A 25,944-nucleotide genomic window follows, 5' to 3' on the forward strand; every position below is an offset into this window, starting at 1 on the left:
CCTGCTCCGCCAGCCTCCTCTCCAGCGACACAAGTCCCTTCTGGCGAAAATGAAACTTTCCCGCCACATCTTCCTTGGACATGCCGGGGCATGGGCCCTGTGTTGATGAGGCTGTCTGGGGAGCATGCTGGGATATTGGCAGCGAGTCTAGTCTCACCAGCCACTTGTCTGATTCCCTGGCCTCCCGGTCCTGCCTGCTCTTATTTTTAAAGGCCAGAAAGATGAGCACCGCACCGAAGCAATAACGACAGTGCTCAACCCGCACAGAACTAGTTTATTCAGTAGTATGGGAAAATGGAAAAAATAAAACAACAAAAACAAGCACAAAACCCTACGATATTTACAGTAACAAACTGTACAATCTGATGGTTAATGTCAAGTTAGCATCCAGCATCTGTATTTTTTTAAGTCAAGTCATCAGTAGTGAAAACCAGTGACATGTTTAACCCTTTGCAGGAATGACTGAGGGGAGAGGGGAGAAACCGGGGCAGGAAAGCCAGAGACCAGCCTTACACATGAGAAACGGGAGCTTTTTCACCTGCTCCAGAGGCAAGTCCATGACAAGTCTGGATTACATGCTTAGCAGAAACGGTGACTCACATGAGTAGCAGTTGGCAAAACTGAGGAGGGGGAGGAGGGGCAGGGAGATGACAGCCTGGAGCAAGGGGAAGGGCCTTGGGCCCCATGCCAGGACTGCGGGGCACACACCCAACCTGTAACAGCCACATCAGACCCCCTGGGACCGGATACCAACCCATCCCCACACACACACAAAAAAAGCAAATAAATAAAAAATATATATTAACTCTCTCTTCGCAGGGAGCTGGGGTGGGGGGAGAAGGAGAAAGAGGAACAGGACCTGGTCCTTTGAAGAAGAGAGCCAATTCCCAGAAGGGGTTAAAACTAGAACATGTCTCAGAGGCCACAGCAGCTGAGTGGGGTCGGCCTGATCTTGGGAGGACCCCAGAACCCAGACTTGAGGCCGATGCTGGGAGCGACTGAGCCAGCACTGTATTCACTCTTCTCCCCATCCCACCCACACGACAGCAAAGAAGCGCAACTGAACGTGACTGGCCTTCCCCGCGGGGCGTGCGGGTCTGGCAGGGAAATGAAGCACTTTTGGGTCAGCGAACTGAGCAAACGCCTGGGCTGCAGCGAGTGGCCGAGTCCAGGAAAAGGAGAGGAGCAGGGGTGGCCCGGCCGCCGCCCGGGGCACGGGTTCCCCTCAAAATGTGTTCATGCAGCATTTGGGGGTCCGGGGGCGCCGAGTCCTTCGGCTCCCTCTCCAGACGGGCTTCTTCAGTTCCTGGGAGGGGCGGCCCAGGCGGGCCCGGGGCACCTGCCGGGCTCGGCACCCTGGGTGCGTGTGGCTTCGTCCTTTCCTTTTGGTGATGGCAAATGAGGGGCAGGCCCCCCAAGAGTCCCTCTCCTCCCAGAGGCACAGCAGATGGGAAACCGAGGAGAGGCTGGGAGCCTCCTGGAGGTCCTATCCTCTTTGGGAAGGGAATGGGGAGTCAGTTTCCAGCATATAAAAAAAATTAATCCCTGAAGTCATGAGAGTGGAGATCCTTTTTTAAATTTTTTTTTTTCCTCTTTTCTGAAAAACTTTGTCTTGGAGATGTTGGCCCCAGGGGTCCAAAGTGCAGTGAGGGGCTGGTGGGGGAGGGAGTTGGCACTAGATGGCCTTGGGGGGGGTGCCCCTCCCGGCAAGGCCCAGGCTCCTCAGATGGACGTTTCATCGCTGCTGCGGGCAGGCGGCGGGCGGCGGGGAGCGGGGGCAGGATAAAGCACAAGACAGGAGTGGGGCATGAGTGCCGCTGGGGAAGGCAAGGGAGCCTGGGGTGTGGGAACCACCGGCCCAGGGTTAATGCAGGAAGTTAAAGAAGAGGAATCTGGAGAGGCAGGAAAGGAAGCGACAGAAAAGGCAGACGGAGGGTTAGTCGGAGCAGAGCAGACAGCGAGAAGCTTCCACCAGAAGAAGGAAACAGAAAAGCAGCCCAGCTCCCCACCCTCCCGCTCTGCCCGATGCCCAAAGGGCACTGTGGTTTGTGGGCACGTCACCGTGAGGGAGCTGGGCCACACTCCGCCCGTTCGTCCTCTGACTGCCAACCAGAGCCGGCTGGGGAGCTCCGAGCCCAGCCGGGGCCTCTGTACCCCGTCCCGCTCCCCCGGCCACACTCACTCGGAGCCTGACGAGTCCTCGTCCACCGTGCCCGCCTTGATGCTCATGGCGATGGGCATGACCCCGTTCAGCTGCTCCTGGAGACTCTGTCGGGGTGGTGGGCGGGGAGGGGGCCCGCCCCGGCTGCCCTCGCTGGCCGAGGAGCCCCGAGAAGACGCCGTGCCCTGCTCCAGGGGCAGCCGCAGGAGGCTGCTCTTCTCGCTGATGGCGGGCAGACACTTCTTCTTGAGGATGCCTGTGGGCCAGGAGGGCAGGTGCCATGAGGAGCAGGTGGTGAGAGCATGGGGCGGCCCTAGCGAGCCCCACTGGCCGCAGGGCAAGTGTGGGGGGTGAGGCTGCCACTCACCTTTGTGAGGTTGGGCAGAGAGGCCTGGAAGGGGGCCCAGGGACCCCTCCCACGCCAGGGCATCTCCATTCTCCCGAGGACGCTCCTCAGGGACCCCATGGCCACCACTCTCCTTTGCTGTGGTCCCAAAGTCCGGCCAGGGGGCCTTCCCGGGCCCCGAGACGCCGTCTGGTGGAGGAAGGAAGTAGATGAGTCCCAGAGAAGGCAGACAGCTGAGAGTCACCGCCCGCGTGTTGCCCCCCAGGAATCCCAGGCCCTCTGCCCGCCCCCTGGCCCCCAAAGGCCACAGCCCTGGCGCCGGCCCACCCTTGGGGGTGCTGTGCAGGGGCAGCCTCTCGGCCCCGGGCCCCAGCAGGCTGTCCCAGCCCGGCTCTCCGGGGAAGGCGGCCGCCGCCTCCTCCTCCTCCTCCTCCTCGCTGTCCGATGAGTGGGTCGAGGCATAGGAGCCGCTCCGGTCATCTTCTAGGGACAGGTCACTGTCGGAGTCTGTGTCAGGGTCTGGGAGGGGGAGAGAGCGCAGAATGGCCCGCCTGCCTCTGCCCACTCTCAGCGGAACCCAGGCAGCTGCACCCCCACCCGACTAGCCGTCAGGGCCCCCGTCCTCACCATGCTGCTGGTCTTGACCTTCCAGGAATAGGCTGCTGGGGTCCCCCAGGCCAGGGGGCGCCTGCCCAGGGTTCAGTGTGGACTCCTCCCTAAGAAGACAAGGCCATGCCGGCCGGGTCAGCCTGTGCTTGCCCAGGGTCCCGTTCTCCTGGGTTTCCCAGTTCTGCCCTGTGTCCTTACCGTTAACTCAAGCTGCCACCGGGTCAGCCTCGGTGTGCGCTCCCAGCAGCCGGCTGGCTGGACCTGGCATGCACAGGGCTCTTCGCCCCCCCCCCCCCCCCCCCCCCCGTCACTGGGCTCACCTCAGCAAGAAGGGGATGTAGCTGGGCTGACTCTTGCCCGAGCGGCTGGCGCTGTGCAGAGAGCCGACCGAGTCTCCGTAGGGCTGGTACAGCCGCCCATCCGCATACGGGCTGGGGCAGTTGTAGGACTGGATGGGGAACAGAGGGGTCAGTGAGTGCAGGAGCAAGATGGGGGGCGGTCCTAGGCTGGAAGCAGAAGAGCTGGGGGAGCCTGCCCCAAGTCCCACCTCCCACACCCCACGTCTGGAAGAGAGAGGCCCACAGCTCCGCTGCCTCCCATCACAGGGCCCAGCAATGCTTGTGGCCCTGCCATCGCTGTGCCAGTCCTGTGCACCCCGAGCACCCGGACTCGGCTGTATACGGGCTTGTTGGTAAGAGAGGCACTAGGAGCTGTCTCCTGAGGGCCTCCTGGGAGACGAGGAGAATTTACCTGGAGCCCGGGGGGTTCTCAGGTGTTGGGCATTCAGGACTTGATTACCTGTCCTGGCCACTTCCTCACCTGATTCTTCCAAACTCCAGGCCCTGTCTCCCCTCCCCTCGGGGCCCCCTCTTCCCAGGCCACACATACCACTCTACCGCCCCTTCCTCCTTCCAGGAAAGAATGTAGGGATGGAGAGAAAGTGGGACCAAAGCACAGAGAGCAGGCTCCTGGGGCCTCGTGCCTCTCCCCCGACTCCCCAAGAGCCCTCCTCCTCCCTGAGCCCTGGGCCCCTCACCGAGGTCAGGGTAGACTTGGTGGTCAGAGCAGGGTCAGGGCTGGGCTTACGGCTGCAGGCAAACTTGAGTGCTTTCCGGACCTCCTTGCTAAGCACCACGTAGGAGAGGAAGATGAGGGGGCCCTGGCAGGCAGGAGGCAGCAGCTGTGTCAGTGCCCATTGGAGCACCCACAGCCCCACTCCCCCTCCTGTCTCCGTGGGGCTCCCCCAGGCTCGGGCGGCCGGGTACCTGGATGCAATTGCAGGCAGCGAAGAGGTAGTGGAAGAGGAGAGTGTCGCTGTTGACGGAGAGCAGTGCCAGCAGCCACGAGGCACTGAGCAGCAGCAGGACAGCGAAGGAGGGCCTCAGGCCCGAGCTGGGGAGCGGGGCGGACTGTGAGTGGGGCCAGGCCATGTGGCCTCCCAACGCCGCCCATCCAGTGCCCGGCACCCACACCCTGTACTCACACAGGGCCCTTTTTCTCAAAGCCCTGCCGGCGGGCAGCACAGGAGGCCCGGGCCGCCAGGATGTACAGGAAGACACTCATCTAGCAGGGGAGCGGGAGGCACAAGGAGGATCATCAGGGGGCAGCCAGCTTCCACCCATGGCCTGGCAGCCTCAGTGTTTCCGAGGATCTGAGGACTCAACTCACACCCAGCCCCGCCCCCCACATTCCAGCACTCACCGAGACAGCGAAGGCCACGGGGCCAGCGAAACTCCAGATGAGGGTGTCGTAGATGGACAGCCAGCAGAAGTCGGGGTTCCCATAGCCCTCGGGGTCCAGGCCCACGGCTAGACCTGGGAGCACGGGGAAAGCAGCAGGAGAAGGGGTGGTCAGTGCTGGGAAGCAGTCGGGCCGTCAAGTGGGCTCACAGGGCCAGGCACAGAAAGTGACAGGTGCTGCCCGCATCTGTCCATGCTGTCCTCTCTGGCACGAGGGACCCAGCCCCCGCGTGGGGGCTTCAGGGACTGGGTTCAACCAGAGGGACACATGGAGAACCTGGCCTGGGCATTGGGATGTGGTGCCTCTGGGCCTGGGATACGGGTGGGGAGAACGCAGCATGACGGTGGGCCGTGAAGGGGTGTGGGACCTCGAGGCCCGAACGGGTGGGTACCTGTGATGAAGGCGGGCACACCCCAGCCCAGCATGTAGTAGAAGCGCATGGGGCCGGCATTGACGTCGCGCACCTCGGTGAGCGCCCGGTACAGGTGCAAGGCCTCCAGCAGAGCCCAGGAGAAGGTGCAGAGGAACAGGAAGTGCAGCAGGATGGCAATGACTGTGCAAGCGAACTGAGGGCCGGGCCAGGTCAGGCCGGGTACCCCAGGCACCCCCCGAGCGCAGTTTCCACAGAGGGTGATGGCCTGGGTGTCGGGGGGTGCTTCAGGGGGAGTCTGGGCCAGAGGAAGGTGTTTCTAGGGTGCTGGGGAAGTAAGGGTGCTAGAGAAGAGGAAACCTGGGCCAGGCCCCGGGCTGGCCTCTTGGACAGTTACTGCTGCAGGAGCAGGTTGAGGCGGGTCGGGGGTGGGGAGGACTCATCTGGGAGCCTGGGAGCTGAGAACTAGGGGGGTTGGGTGAGGAGGGACATCTTACAGGGAGGTCAGCCTGGTTGATTCCCAGGAGGAAGACCAGCTGAGCCAGGCCCAGGGCGGCAGTCAGGTTCCGGCGGATGCCGTGCTGGTTAGAGCGCAGGGCACGCAGGAGAGTGAGGAAGAGGAAGGTGAGCAGCAGGGCAGCCAAGGTGACCCCTAGGGCCACATACGTCAGCGTCTTCAGCGGCAAGATCTCCCCGTTCTGCGGGGTGGGTGGCAAGGGGGGGGCATTAGGAAGAGCAGGGCCTGAGCCCCCAGCCAGTGCCCGGGCTCCCACCCCAGCTCTGCGGGCACCCCCTCAGGCCCACCTCCCGTCGGGACACATCCATGAGCACGGCGAAGCTCGTCATGTGGTTGCACTGGCAGCTGACGTGGCTCACGTTGCGGAAGACAACTTCGCAGCCTCGGGCCGACCAGCCGCCTGTGCCACTGACCCTGCGGGAGGGAGGCAGGGTCAGGAGCCAGGGGGTTGGGGTGCCCAGAGGCCCCAAGCCTCAGGGGGGTCAGGCAGTGCCGGCTCACAGGATCGAGTGGTTCCAGAAGACACAGATGGGCTTGGTCCGCTCCTCCGTCTCCAGCAGCCGGAACTGCACGGTGACGGGCTTGTCCAGGGCGCGGGGCAGCAGCTCTTCGTCGTCATGGACGCTGATGCTCACCACGGGCGTGTTGATGACGGGGCGCTTGGGAACCCTGATGCGGGGCAAGCGGGTCCACCGTCACCGTGGGGGTCGGTAGTTGTATGACTGGGGCACGCCCCTCACCGCTGAGATGTCCCCCGCAACCCCGGTCCTGCTCTGAGTCTCAGCACTCCCCCACCAGCCTGCACCCCAACCCCCACCTCCTACCCTGGTCTCCCCAGCCACTCACCTCAGGCTGCGCTTGTCCGGGTCATAGTTATGGGGCAGCAGCCCGGCCAGGGTGCGGTAGATGATGACACTGGCCACGGCCTCGCCCTGGCTCAGCTCCGGGTGCCGCCGCTGACGCCGGGCCAGCTCCTCGGGCTCCTGGGCCTCCCCGGGGCCCGCGGGCCTGACCACAGGGGGTGCTTCTGGGATAGGAACACTGTCCACTCAGCGTGGCCCTGCACAGACACCCCAGCCTGGCCCCTGACCTACCCTTAGGCCCCCACTGACCTCTGAAGACAGACTCGGGCAGAATGACTGTGGTCTCAAGGTCCGGGGGCCGCTCCCCCCTCAGCGCCTCGTAGCGGGGCAGCTTGGCCCCCGCGAAGTTCCCCTTGTCCAGGCGAACCACGGAGATGACTAGGGAGGGGGCGCAGGTCAGACCGCAGTGAGGCCGGCAGGGCCCTGGCAGGGCCACCTCGCCAGGGACTCTCTCAGGAAACCCCTCCCTGCCTCGGGCAGCAGTCTCACCGATGTTGGGCGTGACGATGGTGAAGGGGCTGAGGTAGGTGTGCCGCATGTTCTGGGCCAGCGCGCTGGCGTAGGCCTCGTAGTGCTGCAGCAGCCAGGCGGTGCCGCCCTCCGTCTGCTGGATCAGCTCCCAGTGCCGCTTGTTGGCCGCGTCCAGGAGGGCGCTGCCCACCCGCAGCAGATTCTGGGGGTGGGCATGGTTACAGTGGGCTGTGCCCGCAGCCCCCCACCCCTCATCCCCACTACCAGGTGCCAGCCTGTGCCTAGACCAGCCCTGGCTTCCCACCCACCTTCCCTTCCTCATCTCTCCGAGCTGCCCAGGCCCTACCCTGGCACTGTGGGCAGAGAAGCCTGGTCAGACCAACCTCCAATACAAACGTTATTGTTTATGGGCATCTTGCTATGAAAAGCATTGGGCCTGGCCGGTGTGGCTCAGTGGTTGAGCGTCAACCTATGAACCAGGAGGTCATGGTCCAATTTTCGATCAGGGCACATGCCCAGGTTGCAGGCTCTATCCCCAGTGGGGGCGTGCAGGAGGCAGACAATCAATGATTCTCTCTCATCACTGATGTTTCTCTCTCTCTCCCCCTCTCCCTTCCTCTCTGAAATCAACAAAAATATATTTTAAAAAATAAAGAAAAGGAAAGCATTGGGAAGAGGTGTTCTAAGTTACCCAGGTGCTGGGCCATGGCTCAGGAGATCTCACGGAGGTCTCATGCCAGCTGGGAGCTGCGCAAAGGCGGGGCGGGGAGAGCTCTGGACTCTGCCCTCAGGAGCGGACTCACTCAGAGACCCCTCCTCACTATGAGGCACCCCTGCCCCCTCGGAGCCCCACCTCAGTGAAGTGCACGTCCTGGGTGGCCGACAGCCCGAAGCCCCGCTGGGCACTCTCGTGGGCCAGCAGCCGTGTGGCCAGCTGGTAGGCCACCTTGACATCACTGCCGAAGTAGCCCGCCGTGTGCTGGGTGGCGTTGCGCAGAAGCAGGGCCAGCCGCTGGGAGCGCCCGGAGTCCAGGCCAGACTCGTTTCGCTGCAGCCGCTCAGCCTAGGACGGAACCAGAAGGGAGGGGAGGCAGGGGTCAGCGCAGGACGGTGGCAGAGAGGTCGTCCCAAGAGGGCAGAACTGGAGTGCAGGGGCCTCAGCAGGAGAGAAACGGGGGCCTCAGGAGGCAGGAGCTCGAATCCCAGAATCCCGTTCTCCAAGTTGGGCGGGCCAAGTGAGCCTGGGCAGGGGAAGGGGAGGGAGGAGGTGGCCATGGGGAGGTTCACTTACAAAGCCCTTCAGCTCTGAGAAGGTGAGTGAGGTGCAGTTGAAGAGGTTTGGGGGAAGCCACCCCCTGTGCTCGTCACAGTGGCGCACAGCGGTCCCTGGGGAAGGAAGCCAAGAGGGCTGCCTCAGGAAGAGAGCACCGGAGGCCACTGAGACCTCGTGGGCTAGAGACGGGAGACAGGCAGACGAGGCCCTGCCCTCCTGTAGCCCAGGTGAAAATGGAAGGACAGTGTGCACAACACTAAAGCCAAAGGCTTGGCCAGATGAGCCTAAACAAGGGCTAAGGAGCACGGGCGCATGGCCTCCTTGAGCCCCCCAGTGTCCCTGCCCAACTCCGGCCACCACCTTCTGCTCTCAGCCATTCTCTGCTTGAGAACTCTGCTCATCATCAATCCGAGGACCAGCACCAAACCCCATCCCGGGCTGGGTCCCCTGGGACAGTGCCCAACATCCCTTGCTCCCCAGACTATGACAAGTGGCATAACTCCAAAACCAGGTGATGAACTCAGGCTGAGAACCCTGTGGGGTTCATCTTTGAATCCCCAGCACCCAGCCCTGTGCTGGGCACACTGCAGGTCTCTCAGCACTTGTGTTAAGAGTCCAAGATGTAGGCGCCATTCCCCTGGGCACCCTTGGGAGCAGAGGAACCATGATCCAGGGAAGGATGGGACCTGGAGTCTCTAGGACCTGGAAGCCAGAAAGGGGGTCCCGGGGTCTGCAGCCAGGGGCTTTCCACCCTCACCCCACCGATGAGAGGCTAAGTCCTCCATATCACATTCTAGGCCTCGAGGCCTTCAGCACGTACCAAAGGAGCCTTTGGGGCAGGGGGCAGCAGCAGGCAGCCCAAAGCGGGTACGGGGCCACCAGATCCCCGCTTCGATGGCCCGTGGGCAGCTGTCGTAATTCACTGCGGGGAAGCACACACGGTCACCGGGAGCAGATCTCCCCTGCAGCTCTTCCCAGGCTCCCCAGCCCTCCCTCCTCGGGTCTATCACCAGGGTCTGCTCCTGGCCTCCCTGGGACACCAGGACCTGGCACACCGTGAGGAGGGCCACCCACCCGTCGAGGGAGCCCCACCTTCACAGCCATTGGTGGTGACCTCAGCAAAGGGGTTGTCACAGCGGTCGCACTGGCGCCCAATGACCCCTGGCTTGCATGGACACTGGCCATCCTCAGGGTCACAGACTCGGGACAAGGAGCCCGTGGGGTAGCAGTCGCACAGGAGGCAGGTGGGGCTGCCAGGGGGGCGGTAGTGGTTCTCCTGGGAGGGGGGAGGGGGAGAGGGTTTCTGGCTCAGGCTCTGCTGGATGCTCATGGATCCTTTCTGCTGTAGCCCCTTGGAGAGAGGCTCCCTGACCCCAGGTTCCCCCCGCCCCAAGAGTAGTATTCACAATATTTAACTGACAATGACCGGGAGGTTAGCCCGTCAGACACCAACCAGTCCGGCTGGCCCGGAGCTCCCTAGTTAAGTACTGGTCCTGGGTCTCCCAGCCTCCCAGACACATGAGGACTAAGCGACTTGCCCGCCGCATTAGAGCAAAGGCACAGGGCCCGCAGTCTCTGCAGGAAGTCCTCTCCCACGGCCCCCTTGAGGGCCCGGGAGGTGCAGAGCAGAGGTCAGGGCCTAGGTCAGGGCTGTCACCTTGCAGTGGCACTCGCCGCTTGTCTTGTTGCAGTCTGGGTCGAAGCCTTTGCTGACATCACAGTGGCATGGGCCGCACGTGGGGTGCCCCCACCAACCTCGGGGGCAAGGCTGGTCGATCCTGCAGAGAGGGGCCCAGGCAGGCATGAGCTCCCTCTGCCAGTCTTGCCTGGTGTTGCCTTGGGTGGCCCTTCTGACCCTGGCTGCCACTTAGCCAGGTTCTCAGTGCTCTGAGGGACACACCAGAGGTAGGTAGTAGCCACTGGGACCTGCTACCATGTCCCCGGCCCACTTACCTGGTCTCACAGTATGGCCCAAGGTAATTTGGGGGACACTCGCAGGTGTAGCCGTGGGGGGCGCTGGGCTTTCGGGTGCACGTGGACTGGTGCTCACATGGGTTCAGGTTACACACATTAGTACAGTTGTCACCATAGTAACCTGGGACCAGGACAGACGAGGCTCAGTTCCCACCCTCCCCCAGCACTTTCTTTATCCATCTCCTTCCACTGTGAGCATCATACCAGAACTGGCTTTGCAGTGCAGGAGACTGAGGCTCAGAGACGTGATGTGATTGGCCCCGGGTCACACAGCGGAGCCAGACGGAGACCTCGGGCACCTGCTAACCTGCCCCATTTCCCTGGATCCCTGGCTCACCTGGATCACAGCTGCAGGAATAGCTGTCCCAGTCATCGCTGCAATAGCTGTTGGCAGGACACGGGTTCGAGTCACAGGGATCTGGCAGGCTACAGCCCGGCTCCACATTGATGCTTTCCCCGCGGCTGGGATCCAGGCTGCTAACACCCTTGGGTGTCTCGCTCACCCGCACACCCTGGGAAGGACAGGGGCAGTGTTGGCCCTCCGTGGAGCAGGCCTCCCGGTGGTGGTGGTTGCAGGGGGATGGGGTGGGGGTTGGCTGGGAAGGCCGGGGAGGATGCTCACCTGCAAACAGCCCCGAAAGCCTCGGGCCACACCGCTGGCTGGCCCAGGCACTCCTCCCACCGTAATGTTGCTCAGGTGCAGCCCGTGCAGCCGGGGGCCCAGGTTTCCCTCAGCCCGCTGCTGCCCATAGTCGAAGGACAGGATGGCATGGCCAGGGCCCCCGCTGGCTCCGAGTGCCAGCTGTGCATGGTGCCAGTCGCCGTCATTGGCCCGGCCTGGCTCCAGGCGGAGAGAGGAGGCCTGGAGGCCCGTGCCCTCCACACTCAGCACGACGTGGCCCTCCCGCAGCTGGCAGAGGGAGGAAACACAGGAGGGTCATCAGACCACCTTGACCGGCTCTTCTCCAGCCCACCGTCCCCCTTCCTGGACGGAAAACCCATCCTGCTGCCCCACTGAGGCCAGAGGACTAGGTGTTATTTCCTTCAGGGCCAACAGATGGCAGCAGCGACCCACAAAACTGATCACCTGCCTTTTCATTTCCAGGAAAGATCCATCTCAGACCAGCCCCCTGGAGGCTGCAGCAGCCCTGGCCAGGGCCCACCTCCCCCTGCCCTCCCTCCGTGCGTCACCTGCAGGGTGATGGTGCTTCGCCCCCTGGTGACGGCCTGCAGTAGGACACCGTCGGCCTGGCGTGTGCGGAACATGAGGCTGAGGTGCCAGGGCTGGGAGATGGGCAGCGAGAGGCCATGCCAGGCCACCAGGCTGCTGCCCAGGAAGCGCTGGGGGTTGGCCATTTCTGGGGAGGCAGATAAAGGCAGGCTGAGGGGTGGAGCAGACGAGCGCCTCCGGAGAGATGATGCTCAGTGGGGGCTGCCCCGTGGGAGGCAGGGCACTGCCTCTCCTGGTGCCCACTCCCTCATCAGTCCCGCCCTCCAGAGCATTTGGGCCCGCCCCACGCTGTGCCCACGCCTGTCTATCACTGGGCCCTTTGTCTCCTGTGCTACCCTCTCAGGGCTCTGCCCAGACACGCTTTTCCACCCTCAGCCCCAGCTCGACAGGGCCCTGCCCAGTGCCTGTCCCTGCCAGGGCTCCCAGCGCTGTTGACAGCTCCGGGGCCTCGGCCTCTCCTCCTACCCTGGGCACAGCTTTTGCCCCCGAAGCCCAGAGGGCACTCGCAGCTGAACGCATCCCACTGGTTCACGCAGGTGCCCCCGTTGTGGCAAGTGCTGCTGTCACACACGTTCTTCTTGGAAGGGCAGCCTGGGATGGAGAGAAGGGGGCTCAGGCCGGGGTTCTGGGCCAGTGGCTGGAGGGGTTTTGAGACCCCGCATGCACGTGTCCCCAGACCAGGTGTCCCAGACACAGGTGTCCCCTCTGTGCACTGGGCTCCGGGCCTTGCCCCACCCGGGCTCGCATACCAGGCTCGGTGCCGTTGTTGGCGATGAAGTCGGCCATGTCCACGTGCCGGCTGTCCACCTGCAGGTTCCTCATGCAGCCCACGAAGTGCCGCGTGCGGACAGGGAAGCTCTCGGGCAGGTCAGGCACCCCGCCCAGCAGCAGGGGCCCTGTCAGATCCAGAGACCTGGCGGGGGGCGGCGACAACGGGTGCCGTGAAAGCAGAAAGGGCAGCGGTGGCTCTTCCTTCTCCCGACACCCTGCCAACGGGCCCCAGAGAGGAAGGGCCTCGGGGTCCAAGGGGCCCTGCAGAGCAGTGCCAAGGGGAGAGGAGGCACCCCATATCCACCTCCTCTCCTCACCAATCCACAAGGCCCTGCTCTAATCCCCCAATCTCGCCTGCTCCTACCCCCAGAAGACTGAGCAGGCTGACGCAAGGTGAGGGTGGCCCCCATTCTGGATTGGTCCCCCTTCCAGGGCCCCTGAAGGCTTCCTCTCGACCGTCCCTCCCTGCCCAGCCTCTCACCCCACTCTGGCATCTGGCCCTCTCCTCTGCTTACTTCTTGCTGCCACCCTGGGTGCCTTGGGCAGCGCAGGAGTAGTTGCCCAGCACAGCTCCGAAGCGCAGGGCCACCCCTGTGTCACAGCCATCCACCGTCACCACGGCCACCTTCTGCTCTGATGGGCCCTGGGGGAGCCCTGTCTGGCCCAACAGAGGCTGTGGACGGGGAAGGCAGAGAAGGGAAACAGTGGGCAGGAGCCGACTAGGTTCGTGGGCCAGGCACAAAGACACCTGTGCGCACTGACACCCCTGTGTGTCCACACATGTGCACACACGTGCAGTCACATGACTGATGAGCTTAAAGCAATGTCCACTGCGTTTGGCGAGCAGAATAGGGAGCATCTGGCACTACCCACTGGAATGGAAATGCCCCAGCAAGGTGACAAATGCCCACTCCTCCCTCCCTTTCAGGCAGACATGCCATGACCCATCCCCTGGGGACAGTGCCACCCAGGTCTGCGTGAGCACCTAAGCCAAGGGCAGGACCCGCCCACTCCCTAACCCCCTCCCACACCCACCTTATTGTAGTACTTCAGCTGTACTGTGTGCCACTGGCCATCGCTGACTCCCCCTGGCACAAACGGGGACACGGTGGTGGTGGACTCCCCTATGGAAAGGACCCAGGTGAGCTAGGACACCAGGTGAGGGCTGGGAATGGGGAGGGGAGGTGTGCCCATGCTTGGTCCTGGGCCCAGGTCTGGCTGGGAGAGTGGGTGACTTGGGGACAGGGGCCGAGAGGCATGGCGCCTCTGGGAGACGGGCAGGGCCACCAGATCACCTGCAGAGAAGGTGAGCTGGACCTGCTCCTGGATCACCTCGAGGGCCACAAAGTCATGCTTCTCGTTGAAGCGCCCGTTGTAGAGCAGTAGCCCGTCACGCTCCTTGGTGGCAAACCTGTGCGGGAGTCGGGGACGGGGGCAGGGAATGGGGCACCCATTGGCATGCCAGCTCCCCAGCCACCCAACTAGCCCTGGATCCTATTCAGTACCATCCAGGCGGCTCACACCTCGGCCAAGGCTGTGGGCCATGGGGCTAGAATGTGGAAGATGAGCCCAAACCAGAACCAGAACCCTGGCCCGCTGGCTCCCCACCCCCGAGGGCTGGGTGGGAGGAGCCATAGGTGGGCCCTGGTGGGTGAGGAATGTCTGCTGGCAAAGTGCACAGGCAACTCCAAGTGCACAGACCTGGTTCTGCCAACAACCTGCACCCAGCACTCTCGCTGCCTGCCCGCTGGCCTTGTCTGTAGAACAGGAGGCACCGGACTCCCACCATCCCGCCCCCGCCCCCCCAGGCCCAGCCACTCACGAGAGGGCCAGCGTGAAGTGGAAGCGCTGGCGCAGGCCTCGGAAGGTGATGAAGGAGCGAGCAGGGAAGCTGCGTGTGGTCACCTGGCAGAAGGGCTTCTCGAAGTCTCCGGACGGGCAGTCGCACTTGAAGCCGCCGACCAGCAGGTTGACGCAGGTGCCCCCGTTCTTGCAGACGCCAGGGCTGCAGCGGCCTGAGCGGGCACTCACCTCACAGTGCTCACCTGGGGAAGGGGGAAGGCAGGGTGGCGGCCAAGTCCCTGAGAGCAGGTGGGGGACTGGGGCTCCTCCCCATCAGGCGATACCTCCCACGGCCTCCTGTGACCCCACAGCACTCCCACACTCTCCCAGCACCCCTTTTCTCCCTCCATCTCCTCTGAGAAACCTCAGCCCTTCCCGCTGCTGTACCTGGCCCCCTGGACCATTCTCACCACAACCCCATATACCACTCCTGCAAGTTCCTGAAGCTCCCCGGCCCTTCCGTACCCCTTTTGGGCCTGTGAGCTCCCTGATCATAAGGCCCGGGTCCCTAGTGGCCTTTGGTACCAAGCAAGCTGAGGGGGTGTTCTGGCCCCTGCAGGGGTGAGTGTGCGCGGAAGGAAGAGCTGCAGGTCAGCATGAAGCTGGTGCCAAACGCCTTCCTCCCTCCCTCCCACTGGTGCTTTTGTCCCGTCAGGCGCCAAGATCAGTTTCCCTCCCTGGGGATGAGACCAGGCTTCCACTTGGACTTGTTGGAGTTATGGGGGATGTGGGGGGAGGGGGAAGGGGGACTCCCCAGGAATGGGGCGGGGACCTCCCACCCTGAGCCCTGGGGTCCAGACTGGGACCTCTGTGCACGTGGGAGATGCTAAGGTGGGAACTGAGCGCTGGGAGCAGACCAGGATTCAATGGAGGAGCTGAAAATTCCAGTGGGAAAACCCACCCCTTTCTCTCCCTCCCCATTCCCAGATTCTAGAGATAGGTTCTCAGCTCCTGTGCCTAGTGACTGGCTCTTGTTTCCATGGAAACTGTTGTTCGCCTACTCTAAGCCCCCCCCTGTCATCCTTCTGGACAAAGACTCCATTCCCCTCCCCCAAACCCACCCCTCCCCTCCCCCCCACCCTCAGCAGCAGCTGAGAGGAGTCAAGTCTGGGAAGTTCTGGGCAGGATGATGCAGCAGGGGAGGCGGTGGCGCCACTGAGGGCTGAGCCGTGGGCATGTCTCTGGTGGAGGGGGAGCCAGGCCTAAGACATGGGGAGGAGGGCCGTGGGGAGAGGTGAAGGGTGTCCAGATGAGAAACGAGGGCCTGCAGGGAGGGGCCAGGAGCACAAAGCAGAGGCAGCCAGCAGGACAGCGACTGGGTCACAGGCCAACGGGAGGCCCCTTGGGCAGGACCCTCTTTTATGCACCTGAGGAGGGTGGGGTTATGCTGCACGGGGTCGCACAGGTGCAATGATCTGAAACACCCTTATCCCCCACACCTGAGCCCCTCCGGTGTTCCCAGCTCTTGTGCCTTCCCCTCAATGCCTGGGGAGAAAAGCACTTTGGGCAGCTCTGGCAGGTAACTTACACTGGGGGGGGGGGGGGGGGGGATCCGGGTGGAGGCCCAGCCTCACCTCTAATCAAGCTTCGAGGTGAGACCTGGAGCAAGTCACCGGATCTCAGCCAACATTTTCCATAGGCCAGCGTATTAAATGAACTAAATTCATCCTCACAACCGCCGATGAAATTAACACTCACAGCTGCCACATGATGTAAGCAGCCTGATCATTGCCATTTTAAAATACTGAGGCACAGAGAGGTTAGGTAACTTGCTTAAGGACACACAGCTACTGGTGGTGAAGCTGGGATACCAACCCAAGCAGGTTGGCTCTGGAGCCAGTGCTGACCTCAGTGGCACTGCTTGGGGTGCAGGGGGTGGGGGGTGGAGAAGAAGGGCTCCCTTTTCTGCCTCCCTCCATAGGTTGGTGTAAAAGAGCGAGCGGGGCGTGTGCATGGCCGGGGCAGCCTGTGCCTCGCTCTGGAAGAGGCGACGGTAACACACCCCGCCCCCGGCTCACCCGTGTAGCCATCGCGGCAGAGGCAGGTGTAGCCGCCCTCGCGGCTGCGGCAGCGCCCGTGGGGCCCGCAGGGCCGCGAGTAGCAGAGGTCCACCTCGGTCTCGCAGTAGTCGCCCGTGAAGCCGGGCGGGCAGCGGCAGCGCAGCCCCCCGACGGGGTGGATGGGCCGGAAGAGCACGGACGAGGAGGCGATGAAGGGCGCCGAGGAGTCGAAGCGCAGCACCGACACGCAGCGCATGTAGTTCTCGCAGGGCTCGCGCAGGCAGATGTTGTCGTCGAAGGGCAGCACGCGCTGCGCCGAGATGGCCGTCAGCAGGCTGCGGTTGAGGTACAGGCGCTCCTGCAGGTCCTCCGAGGGCAGGAAGGGCGGCCCGCCCCCGGGCCCGGGCGGCTGGCCCACCGACAGGCTGACGTTGAGGATGTGGCCGCCGGGGGCGTCGGTGTCCCGCTGCACGTTGAAGACCACCACGTGGTCCGGGGGCGTGGCCAGCGTGGCCGCCACCGCCTGGATGAAGAGGCCCAGCAGCGGGGACAGGAAGCGCTCGGGGGACATGTCCTCCAGGCGCAGGGTGATGCTGTGCGTGAGCATCTCGTCCGTGATGATGGTGACGCGCAGGGCGCACTGGGCGGTCACACTGTGCACGCCATCTGCGGAGAGGCGGCGATGCGGGTCAGGACCAAGAGCGGGGGGGGGGGGGGGGGCGCGGCTGAAGCCCAGCGCGGGCTCTTGTATGGCTCGGTTGCCAGGAAGGGTCTGGCTTTTTAGAGAAACATCGATGTGAGAGAGAGGCACATCGATTGGCTGCCTCTCTCATGTGCCCTGACCCGGGCCAGGGACTGAGCCTGCAACCAAGGTATGTGCCCTTGACCGGAATTCAACCGGGACCCTTCAGTCCACAGGCCTGTGCTGAGCCAAACGGGCTAGGGAGGGGCTCCCTTTTCTAATTGGCATAAAGGTGCCAAGGAGATATGCCACCTGTAGGCAAGTCACTCCTTGAGGATCGGCCCCCAGAGATGCATAGGATTCAATATTCAGAAGTGCTCTTCCACCCTAGCCCGTTTGGCTCAGTGGATAGAGTGTTGGCCTGTGGACTGAAGGGTCCCAAGTTCGATTCCTAGTCAAGGGCACATGCCTGGGTTGCGGGCTTGATCCCCAGTGTGGGGTGTACAGGAGGCAGCCAATCAATGATTCTCTCTCATCATTGATTTTCTCTTTCTTCCTCTTTCTCTCTGAAATCAATAAAAATATTCCTTTTTTTAAAAAGTGCTCTTTCCCCAAACCCTCTGGTGTGAAGCATGGTGCATCTTTTAATGTCTGTGCACCTTTCTCTGCCCAAGCCATGGTCCTGCTCCCTCAGGTTTCCCTGCAGAACTGTATTCTGCCTTTTTCTTACGTCTCCACAGGACCAGAGCACCAGGGGAGACCCACAAATCGAATCTTCCTGCCCCCTCAGACTCTTTATCTCCACACTGCCATAGCCCTGACCCTGGCTGTGCTCCCCCCTCCTCCACCACAGCAGAGAGTGGGGGATGAACTGGGTCAGTGGGCCACCCGGTCCTCCTCCCACTGAGCCCCATGGCTGCTTGGGCGCAGGCCACTATCCCCATAGCAACGCCCCACACAAAGCATTCTTCCCATCCAATTCTCTGGGCTGCTAAGGATAGCCTTGGGGGGTAGGGGGCGGGCTGCACCCCAGGAAATCCAGCTGAGCCACCTAGCCAGTGGCGACAGCACCCACTGCTCTGGTGCTCAGGGGTCTGGGGGCACAGATGGAAAGGCCTGGGCAGCTGAGACCCTAGACAGAGCCCCACTGGGCTGAAGTCTTCTCTGGCCCTAGGGCCTCTCACTACTCATCGCCCACTTGGCTCGCGGCATCACACCAGGATGCCAGCCACACACTCACAAACGGCTACATACTAACACACTCTGCTGTCTCACTCCACCCACACGCTAAGCCCAGCAACGCCATACACACCTGAACGCACAGACACACGGGAATGGACTTCATTTAGCTCGAAAATGCACGCTGCAGGTCAAGGGGAGGGGAAATGGCTTGGCAGGGCTATAAGGAACATTCCTGTTTTCATTTCCTACAGAGGCCTGCACATAGTGGGTGTTCAGTAAATATTAAGATGTTGATGAGAATCTATTCAGTCTCCGTCGTGAAGAAACAGTTTTTAAAACACAGCAGGAGGGGCGCTGAGTAGACATAAAAAAGAACCCCCTAGCAGGAATGGGGCAGGAGGTGGCGTTTCTGGGGCCGGGTGAGAGTCACAGAGGGGTCTACCGTACAAACGGATTCTGCTTTTCTGTTGTACCTACTGGAGGTGGCTGGCTACACCGGAGGGCTCAGGTGAGGCGAGGAAGGCCATCTCAGCCATGTCTCAGCTCACTGCCCACCTGTCCTCCAGCCTCGCGGCCTGAGGCTGGTTGCAAGGCCTGCCCACTCTCTCAGCAACTCTGCTTGTCATCCCCCGTCTCAGCTCCTCCCACTCTTGTCTCACAGCCTGTTCTTCCTACCTGGCCTCCCCAGCCACCTAAACTCACCTACTCCGGGAAGCCTGCCCAGATCTATTGGCCTCTGGCTCTGCTTTGCTCCCTCTTTCAGACCCCCCTGAACTCGGGTAGGATGTGGCACAGGCCTCTAGTGTACCTGGGGCCTCTGCCTGGTGATTCCTTGAGGGGAGAGGCCCTTCAGGCAGAAAGCAGCCCCAGAGTCTACACAGAGTGCTCCAGCTGATTAGGGAAGGGAGCGGACAGTCAAGGCCAAGGACCCAGAGAAACCTCACCACCACGCAGCCTGGAAACAAGCACTTCTTCCTGGGTTCCCCCCACCACCACCCCAGGCCCCGCCTATGCCCCTCGCCCACTGCGTCTCTGTTGCCTCCCATCTGGTCCACCATCTGTGGCCACCTGCCCCCTCTGCTATGGTCCCCCGTCCCCAGCAGTTAGCCTACTGCTCTCTCCTTCCTTTTTGTTCCTCTCCCCTGCCTTGACCTGGGTCACCCCTCAGGTGCAAAGGCCAAGGTGGGAAGAGGGGTGGGAGGTGCATTGCCTGAGGCATGCTCCTGGGCATGGCCTCTGACCCCAGGAAACACTACCTGCGCCCAGCGCCCAGCCAGCCACACCTGGAAAACTGCCAGGGCCCAGACTGTGGCAGAATCAGACTCCAAGTCTCTCTTCCCCTGGCAGAGGTGCCAGTGGAGTCTGCAGGCTGCAGGAGGCCTGCCCCTCTGTGGGCTGAGCGGGCCTTGGACAGGAGCCCCTGTGTGTCCTAGCAGAGGAAGAAAGGCAAGGAGGATGCAGGTCCAGGACCGCCAGCAGCCCGGGTTGGGGCAGCTGCGACCAGTGGGCACAAGAGGGGGGAAATCAGAGAGGCAGCCACACGGAGACCAAACAGGGGGAGACAAAGGCCCAGGCAAAGAGCCTGCAACAGAGAAAGTGGGAAAGGAGAGACCAGCACAGGAGAAGGCGAGAGGGCACTGGAAAGGGCAGTGCAGAAGGGCCCCCATGGGCAGGGGCGGGAAGAAAGGAGAGACAAAGAACAAGAGAAGGAAAACAAAGGGGCAGTGGGAGTCAATGCCCCCTTACCCCAACCTCCATGAACTTTGGGGTTGCCGTGGCGACTGCCTCCAAGGGTCAGAGCTGAGGGGAGAGGGTGGGGCTAGGGCTGGAGGGCCAGGGAGGCCTTCCCCTCTATCAGAGGGGAGCCGAGGTCTGGGGCTCGGCCCTGATAGGAGCCCAAAGGCTGGGTGGGGCCTGCTCTGCCACCATCCCTCAGTGTCCTGCCTCACTGGCTGAGGGCAGGCTGGGGCAAGGACAAGGGGGAGCGGCTGTCCTTCCCACTGCCCGGCCTCCCAGCAGAGAGAAGGACACAGAAGAGAGGAACCCCAGCCTCCCACGCCCTCCTCTTGGAGGGGAAACTGAAGCCTCGAAGGCATGGAGGCCTATTCGTGACTTCTAAAAGCCTCCACACCCTGGCCACCAGAGGAATGGGCAGGGAAGTGTCTGTCCAGGAAGGACCATGATTTGGGAGGAGCTAAAGCCATGCCCTGCATCTCTCTCCTGCCTCTTCCTCCTCCGGGCCCACACTCCCCTCCCTGATATGTGTGGAGTGGGGGTCCGTGATCAACCCATCCCCAGGGGCAGCCTTGTAACGAGGGGTCCTCACAGGATCCCAGTTGTTCCGAGCCTTGGGGAAGGGCTCTGCATCTGGGGCCAGCCCCTCCTTGTGGATGGCGCTCACTCCCCAGAGCTGATAGAAAAGAGCTGATAGAAAAAGGCCCCCCCCACACCTTCCTCCCCCTCCCCTTCAGTCCAGGGAGTCTACAGGCTGAGCGCTTGGCCAAGCAGCAGGAATGCCCCGTCTGGGTCCTGGCCAGGCTCCCACACTCCAGGACTCTGTTCTCTCCCCGACCGGATCAGGGGGCTCTGCCCTCAAAGGCCATCAGTCCCCAGGCTCATCCTGGTCCTCGTACCCCACTCCCAGAGCCCAGGCTGGTCCCAGCCAGCAGGGAAGGCCCGGTGTCCTCAGAGCAGCCTCTGGGGTGGCAAGGGGGCCCAGGAGGTCTCGGCCTGCCCGGGGATTCCCTGCAGCCCCTCCCCCAAGCCGGACCGAACCAGGGCCTCTGACAGTGGGGTCTGTTTGGACAGAGACAATGAGCTCTGGCCTGACTTCCTGTGGGAGCTCTGAAGGGGGAGCCAGGCCTGGCCTTTCTGCCTGGAGGGAAAAGAATGCTGGAGACAAAGTCCCCCTCAGCTGGTGTGCGGCTCAGCTGGGAGCCAGAAGGGGCCCAAGAGGCCCGACGGCAGGGTCCTGACCCTGTGGCGGCAACCCTGTGCCCCACAGCCTCAGCTCCGCACGAGATCACAGGAGAATCCTGCTGGATGAGGGGTGCGGAAGGGGCCCACTGGCCTCTCTTTCCCTCCCCCAGCTCTTTGCCCCCCCCCCCCGCCCCCCAGTCTTGCACCCGCCTTTTTTTCACAATTCCTGGCAGCCACAGCCAGGGCAGCCTCACAAGACTTCCTCCAGCACGTCACAGGCTGGTGGGCAGGGGCAGCCAACCGAAGCAGCCCAGCTCAGCCCTGTGCACTAGCAGCCAGGACTCCTGGGGCTCCTTCCCAACCGGCTTCTGCCCTCAACCTCCGTGCCAGGCACCAGGCAGAACTGGGGGGAGAGGGGGTCGGGAGTTCCACCCTGGCCAGCCGCCCAGGCCCACCCCCTCGACCCTTCCTTACCTGATACCAGCACGCTCATGATGGCCTCCAGGGGCCGGTTGTTGTCCAGGGCCCGGCTCAGCCTCAGCTCTCCGGTGGAGGCATTGAGCAAGACCAGGCTGAGTTCGTTTCCCCGCTCGAAGCTGTACGTCAGGCTGTCTGAGACGTCGGGGTCGTGGGCAGGCACACGGCCGATGGCACCCCCGGGGAAGCTGCTGGAGCGGTTGGTGACATAGTTGTTGAAAAGGATCTCAAAGTTGCCCAGCACTGGCGGGTTGTCATTGCGGTCAAGCAGGCGGACGTGGACGGTGGCCCGGCTCACCAGGGGAGCCGACGTGGCCTGGATGACCAGGATGTATTCAGGCCGGTCCTCGTAGTCCAAGTCCACCAGAGCGGTGAGCTCCCCAGAGAAGATGTCCAGCTGGAAGACCTCGGGGATATTGCCCTCCACGATCTGGTACATGATCTGGGCATTGGTGCCTTCATCCGGGTCGGTGGCTGTGACCCGGGCCACGGCCAGCCCAATGGGGCTGTTCTCTTCCACAAACACATCAAACTCGTCCTGCTCAAAGACAGGCGGATTGTCGTTCACGTCCAATACAGTGACCGTCACTTCCATGGGCGTGCGGGCTGGAGGCATCCCCTTGTCCACGGCATATGCCCGCAAGAGGTACTGGGCCACATTCTCACGATCCAGCCTCCGGAGTGTCCGCACAATGCCTGACGTGGACTCTACGATAAAGTCACCGTCGCCATCGTCACCCCCTTGAAAGGTGTAGAAGACCCTGCCGTTAAGGCCAGAGTCACGGTCAGTGGCTGAGATCTGCAGGACGCTGGTGAAAGGGGGCGCGTCCTCATAGATGCTGCCCTGGTAGGAGTCTCGCAGGAACTGAGGGGCGTTGTCATTCACATCATTCACCAGGATCTCCAGGTAGGTGGTGTCAGACTTCTGGGGAATGCCATTATCTCGGGCGGTGATGGCCAGGGTGTAGGAGACCTGGTCCTCATAGTCCAGCTCTGCCTGCGTCGTGACGGCCCCTGTGTCCGCATCGATACGGAACTGAGGGATGCTGTCCTCCATAAAGTAGGTGATGCGGGCATTCTCACCTGTGTCCTCGTCCGTGGCACTGATCAGCACCACCGTGGTGCCCGCTGGCCGGTCCTCGTTAACATTCACCGTATAGTGGGAGCTCTGAAAGACGGGCCGATGGGTGTTGGCATCCGTGACGTTCACCACTACCTGCGCCGTGTCCTGCCGCGTGCCGTCGGAGGCAGTGACAGCCAGCACGTACTGCCGCTCAAGCTTGTAGTCCAGCGGCAGAGCCAGGGACACCAGCCCGCCACCACTCTGGCTGGTAATGGAGAAGCGGTTCCGGGTGTTGCCGCTGGTGATCTGGTAGGTGATGACGCTGTGGGCATCGCGGTCCACGGCCGACACGGTCACCACGCTGGTGCCCACGGCTGCATCCTCGTTGAGCCGCACCGTGTACTCCGGTTGGGTAAAGGTCGGGTTGTTGTCGTTCACATCCAGGATGGTCACGCTCACACTGGCCGAGGCGGTGAGCGCGGGGGTGCCATGGTCTCGGGCTTCCACCCCAAAGCTGTAGAAATCTACTTCCTCCCGGTCCAGCTCAGCAGCCACGGAGATCCAACCGGTGCCATTGTTGATGGTGAAGGGGAAGTCATGTCCAACCCCAGCGAGGCGGTACTCCAGGCGGGCATTGTCCCCGGCGTCAGCGTCGATGGCCTGGACGTGGAGAACCAGGTAGCCTAAGGGGACACTCTCCAGGACAGTGGCCTGGAAGGGGGTGCTGACGAAGATGGGAGCATTGTCGTTGATATCGAGGACCTGCACTGTCACCAGGCCAGAGACGTTGGAGAGCGGGGGGCGGCCACCATCCTGTGCCCGAACCCGTAGGGTGTACTCCTTAGTCGTCTCGTAATCCAGAGGGCTCACCACATCCAGAGCGCCAGTCTGGGCATCCAGGTAAAACTGTCCCCGAGCGTTGCCACTCATGATGCTGTAATGCACCAGGGCGTTGCTGCCCTTGTCTCGATCTGAGGCTGTGACTCTGAGTACCGGCGCCCCCGGGGCCACATCCTCCCGCACCTGCACCACGTAGCGCTTCTCACTGAACTGGGGGGCATTGTCGTTGTCATCCTCCACAGACAGGAAAACAGAGGCTGTGGCGCTCCGTGGACCGGGGTCCCGACCCTGGTCACTTGCCTCCACTGTCAACTGGTAGGATTCCACCTCCTCCCTGTCCACGGGGCCACGCGTTCGGATCACCCCAGAACGAGGGTCGATCTCAAAGACGTCCGAGGGGCTGCCCCCGGGCCCCTCGAGCAGGCGGTACAGAATATTGGCATTGGGAGGGGCGTCGCCATCGGTGGCCCTGACGGTGAGCACCTCATAGCCGACCTCCAGGTTCTCCCTGAGGCTCTCCTTGTACTCCTGCTGCTCGAAGACGGGGTCGTGATCATTGGTGTCGGTCACCAAGATGGTGAGTGTGGCCAGGGCGCTGCGCCGGGGCATGCCGTGGTCCTGCGCCGTGACCCTGAACACGTGGGTGCTCTTGGTCTCCCGGTCCAGCTCCTCGGCTGTGGTGACAGCGCCCGTGATGGGGTCCAGGGAGAAGAAGTGGTTGGAGCGGCTATCGAAGAGGGCGTCCATGGTGTACTCCAGCCGCCCCGCCTCGCCCTCGTCTGGATCGATGGCCCGCAGGGAAGCCACAGGGGTACCTGCTGGCTGGTTCTCGGGCACCGTGGCCTGGTAGCTGGGGGGCTGGAACTGGGGGGCTGTATTCACATTCCTTTTCCGACGCCCACCCATGGGCTCCTCTGCTGACCTTTCCCCTGCCCCGAGCCCTGGGGTCTGCACCAGCTTGCAGGACTGGCATCTCAGCCGTGGGGCCTTCAAGCACGGGTGCTCCTGGGGCAGGGTGAGCTTGCCCTGTGGGGAAAGGTGGCCTCCGACGCCCAGGAGGCGACAGCTCCAGGGGCAGCCTTCGGGGGCCGGCGGCAGGGGGATGTGGGCCCCGGGTTCTGGGCACCAGACCCTCAGCCCATCGTGGTGTGGCACCAGATGGCCAGTCAGCTCCGTCCCCGCGTCCCTGCAGCGGCTAGTGTAGAGCCAGAGGTTCAAGGCCGAGGCCGGGCAGAGCCAGCCCACCGGGGCGCAGGCCCCCGAAGAGCCGCGTCCTCCGCTCCCCAGGGAACGACAGGGCCCCACTTGGTCTCCCAGGAGCGGCGGAAGCAGCAGTAGCAGCAGCAACAGCAGCGGCGGCAGCGGCGGCGTGGGAAGCGGGGTGCGGGCCGCCCGGCTCCGCATCTCTCCCTGCTCCCGGCCGGCCGGGTCAGCGGCGGCGGCGGCTCCTCCTCCGGCTCCTGCCGGCCCCGCCGCGCCTCATGCCCGGGCCGGGGCGCTAGGTCCCCGGGGGCCACCCGTGCGCCCCGCGGGGCCTGCGCCTTGGTGCCTCGGCGGGGCCGGCGCTGCGTCCTCCGATGCGCTCGGGTTCCCACCTTTCCCCGAGCCGGGCCCGCGCCCGGGTCACCACGACCACCCGGGGTTGGCGCTGCGTCTCCACTTGCGCGCCCAGCTCTCCCCACCTGCGCTCGCGGGCCCCGCGCGCCCCAGGCCCTGCCGGCTCCCCCGATCGCCGGGTGCCCCCTCCGCCTCGGCGAGATCGCCCACCTGCGCCCACGGAGCTGGCCACCCGGACTCGGCCGCCCGCGACGGCCACGCGCCGCCCGCTCGCGCCTCGCGTCCCCGCCGCGGCTGCTGCTGTCGCCGCGGCCCCCGGCCTAGCCCCGCGCTCCCTCGCCTCCCCGGCGGGCCGGCGAGGTCTGCAGAGCGGCGGCGGCGGCGGCGGCTCATTACCATAGACCTGCTCGCGCCGCCGCCGCCTTAAAGTGGCGACGCCAGCCGCACCGAAGGAGGTGGGCCCCACCCAGCGCCCTCCTCCGCGTGGATGCTCTAAGCTTCTTGTCCAGAACCTACCCACCCACCCCCATCCCAGATCCCTCCCACCGCCTAGGGAGGAATCAACAATCAGAAGCCAGAGAGCGAGTAATAATAACAGTGGCGCTACCCTAAGTATGCTTAGGTTTTCCAAACACTTTGAAGGGCTCTCAGAAGCCAAGCGCCCACCGCACACCACCTATAACTGCTGGCTGCTGCTGGCTGCTAAGAGCCCTCCATACTGTCCCCTCCCACAGGTCTCAGCTAAAATGGCCTTTCTCAACAGTACAAAGCCTCCCCGATTTCCCAGAGACACCCCAGGGCCCTGGGAACGCACAGTGCGGCCCTGAGCCCCTCCCCTCATCAAGCTGTGACCTCACCAGGCTGTCCCTTGGGATCCCACTGCTGGGCGGAATGTCTTTGTGGTTTGGACACCACCTGGGCTTTGCACAGGGAGGTGAGCTGGGAGTGTCGTCGGGGCAGAAGCCAGCTGGTATAAACACGCTGAGATTGCCACTTCTGAAGCCCAGAGAGGGAGAAACTTGTACAGGGTCCCAAGGCTGGCTAAGGGCGGAGCCA

General features: G+C 63.2%; 1 protein-coding gene across 6 annotated transcripts; it reads right to left on the reverse strand.

Moving 5' to 3' along the window:
• Window positions 1–254: 254 nt before the first annotated feature.
• On the reverse strand, window positions 255–25,313 carry CELSR2 (cadherin EGF LAG seven-pass G-type receptor 2). 6 transcript variants are annotated; one of them, XM_036343274.1, is made up of 34 exons: window positions 21,426–25,310; window positions 16,187–16,834; window positions 14,149–14,371; window positions 13,622–13,737; window positions 13,362–13,450; window positions 12,842–12,999; window positions 12,305–12,468; window positions 12,021–12,146; window positions 11,516–11,682; window positions 10,947–11,234; window positions 10,662–10,836; window positions 10,304–10,445; window positions 10,008–10,128; window positions 9,443–9,626; window positions 9,171–9,272; window positions 8,369–8,463; window positions 7,931–8,140; window positions 7,096–7,279; window positions 6,856–6,984; window positions 6,590–6,767; window positions 6,245–6,412; window positions 6,031–6,157; window positions 5,724–5,924; window positions 5,248–5,422; window positions 4,818–4,930; window positions 4,600–4,679; window positions 4,382–4,508; window positions 4,153–4,275; window positions 3,437–3,564; window positions 3,135–3,223; window positions 2,835–3,026; window positions 2,529–2,696; window positions 2,183–2,417; window positions 255–1,892 (listed from the first exon to the last, which is right to left on the reverse strand). In XM_036343274.1, exons 1-34 carry the CDS (start codon window positions 24,733–24,735, stop codon window positions 1,865–1,867), a joined length of 8,763 nt encoding a protein of 2,920 aa, XP_036199167.1. In that variant the 5' UTR covers window positions 24,736–25,310; the 3' UTR covers window positions 255–1,864. The 6 variants fall into 6 exon arrangements, with proteins under 6 accessions (XP_036199167.1, XP_036199170.1, XP_036199169.1 ...); XM_036343277.1 differs by having other exon boundaries at window positions 255–1,493; window positions 6,590–6,770; window positions 21,426–25,308; XM_036343276.1 differs by having other exon boundaries at window positions 255–1,741; window positions 6,590–6,770; window positions 21,426–25,308.
• Window positions 25,314–25,944: the final 631 nt, after the last annotated feature.

This window comes from Myotis myotis, unplaced genomic scaffold (assembly GCF_014108235.1).
Source record: "Myotis myotis isolate mMyoMyo1 unplaced genomic scaffold, mMyoMyo1.p scaffold_m19_p_18, whole genome shotgun sequence".
In the NCBI taxonomy this organism is placed as follows: Eukaryota; Metazoa; Chordata; class Mammalia; order Chiroptera; family Vespertilionidae; genus Myotis; species Myotis myotis.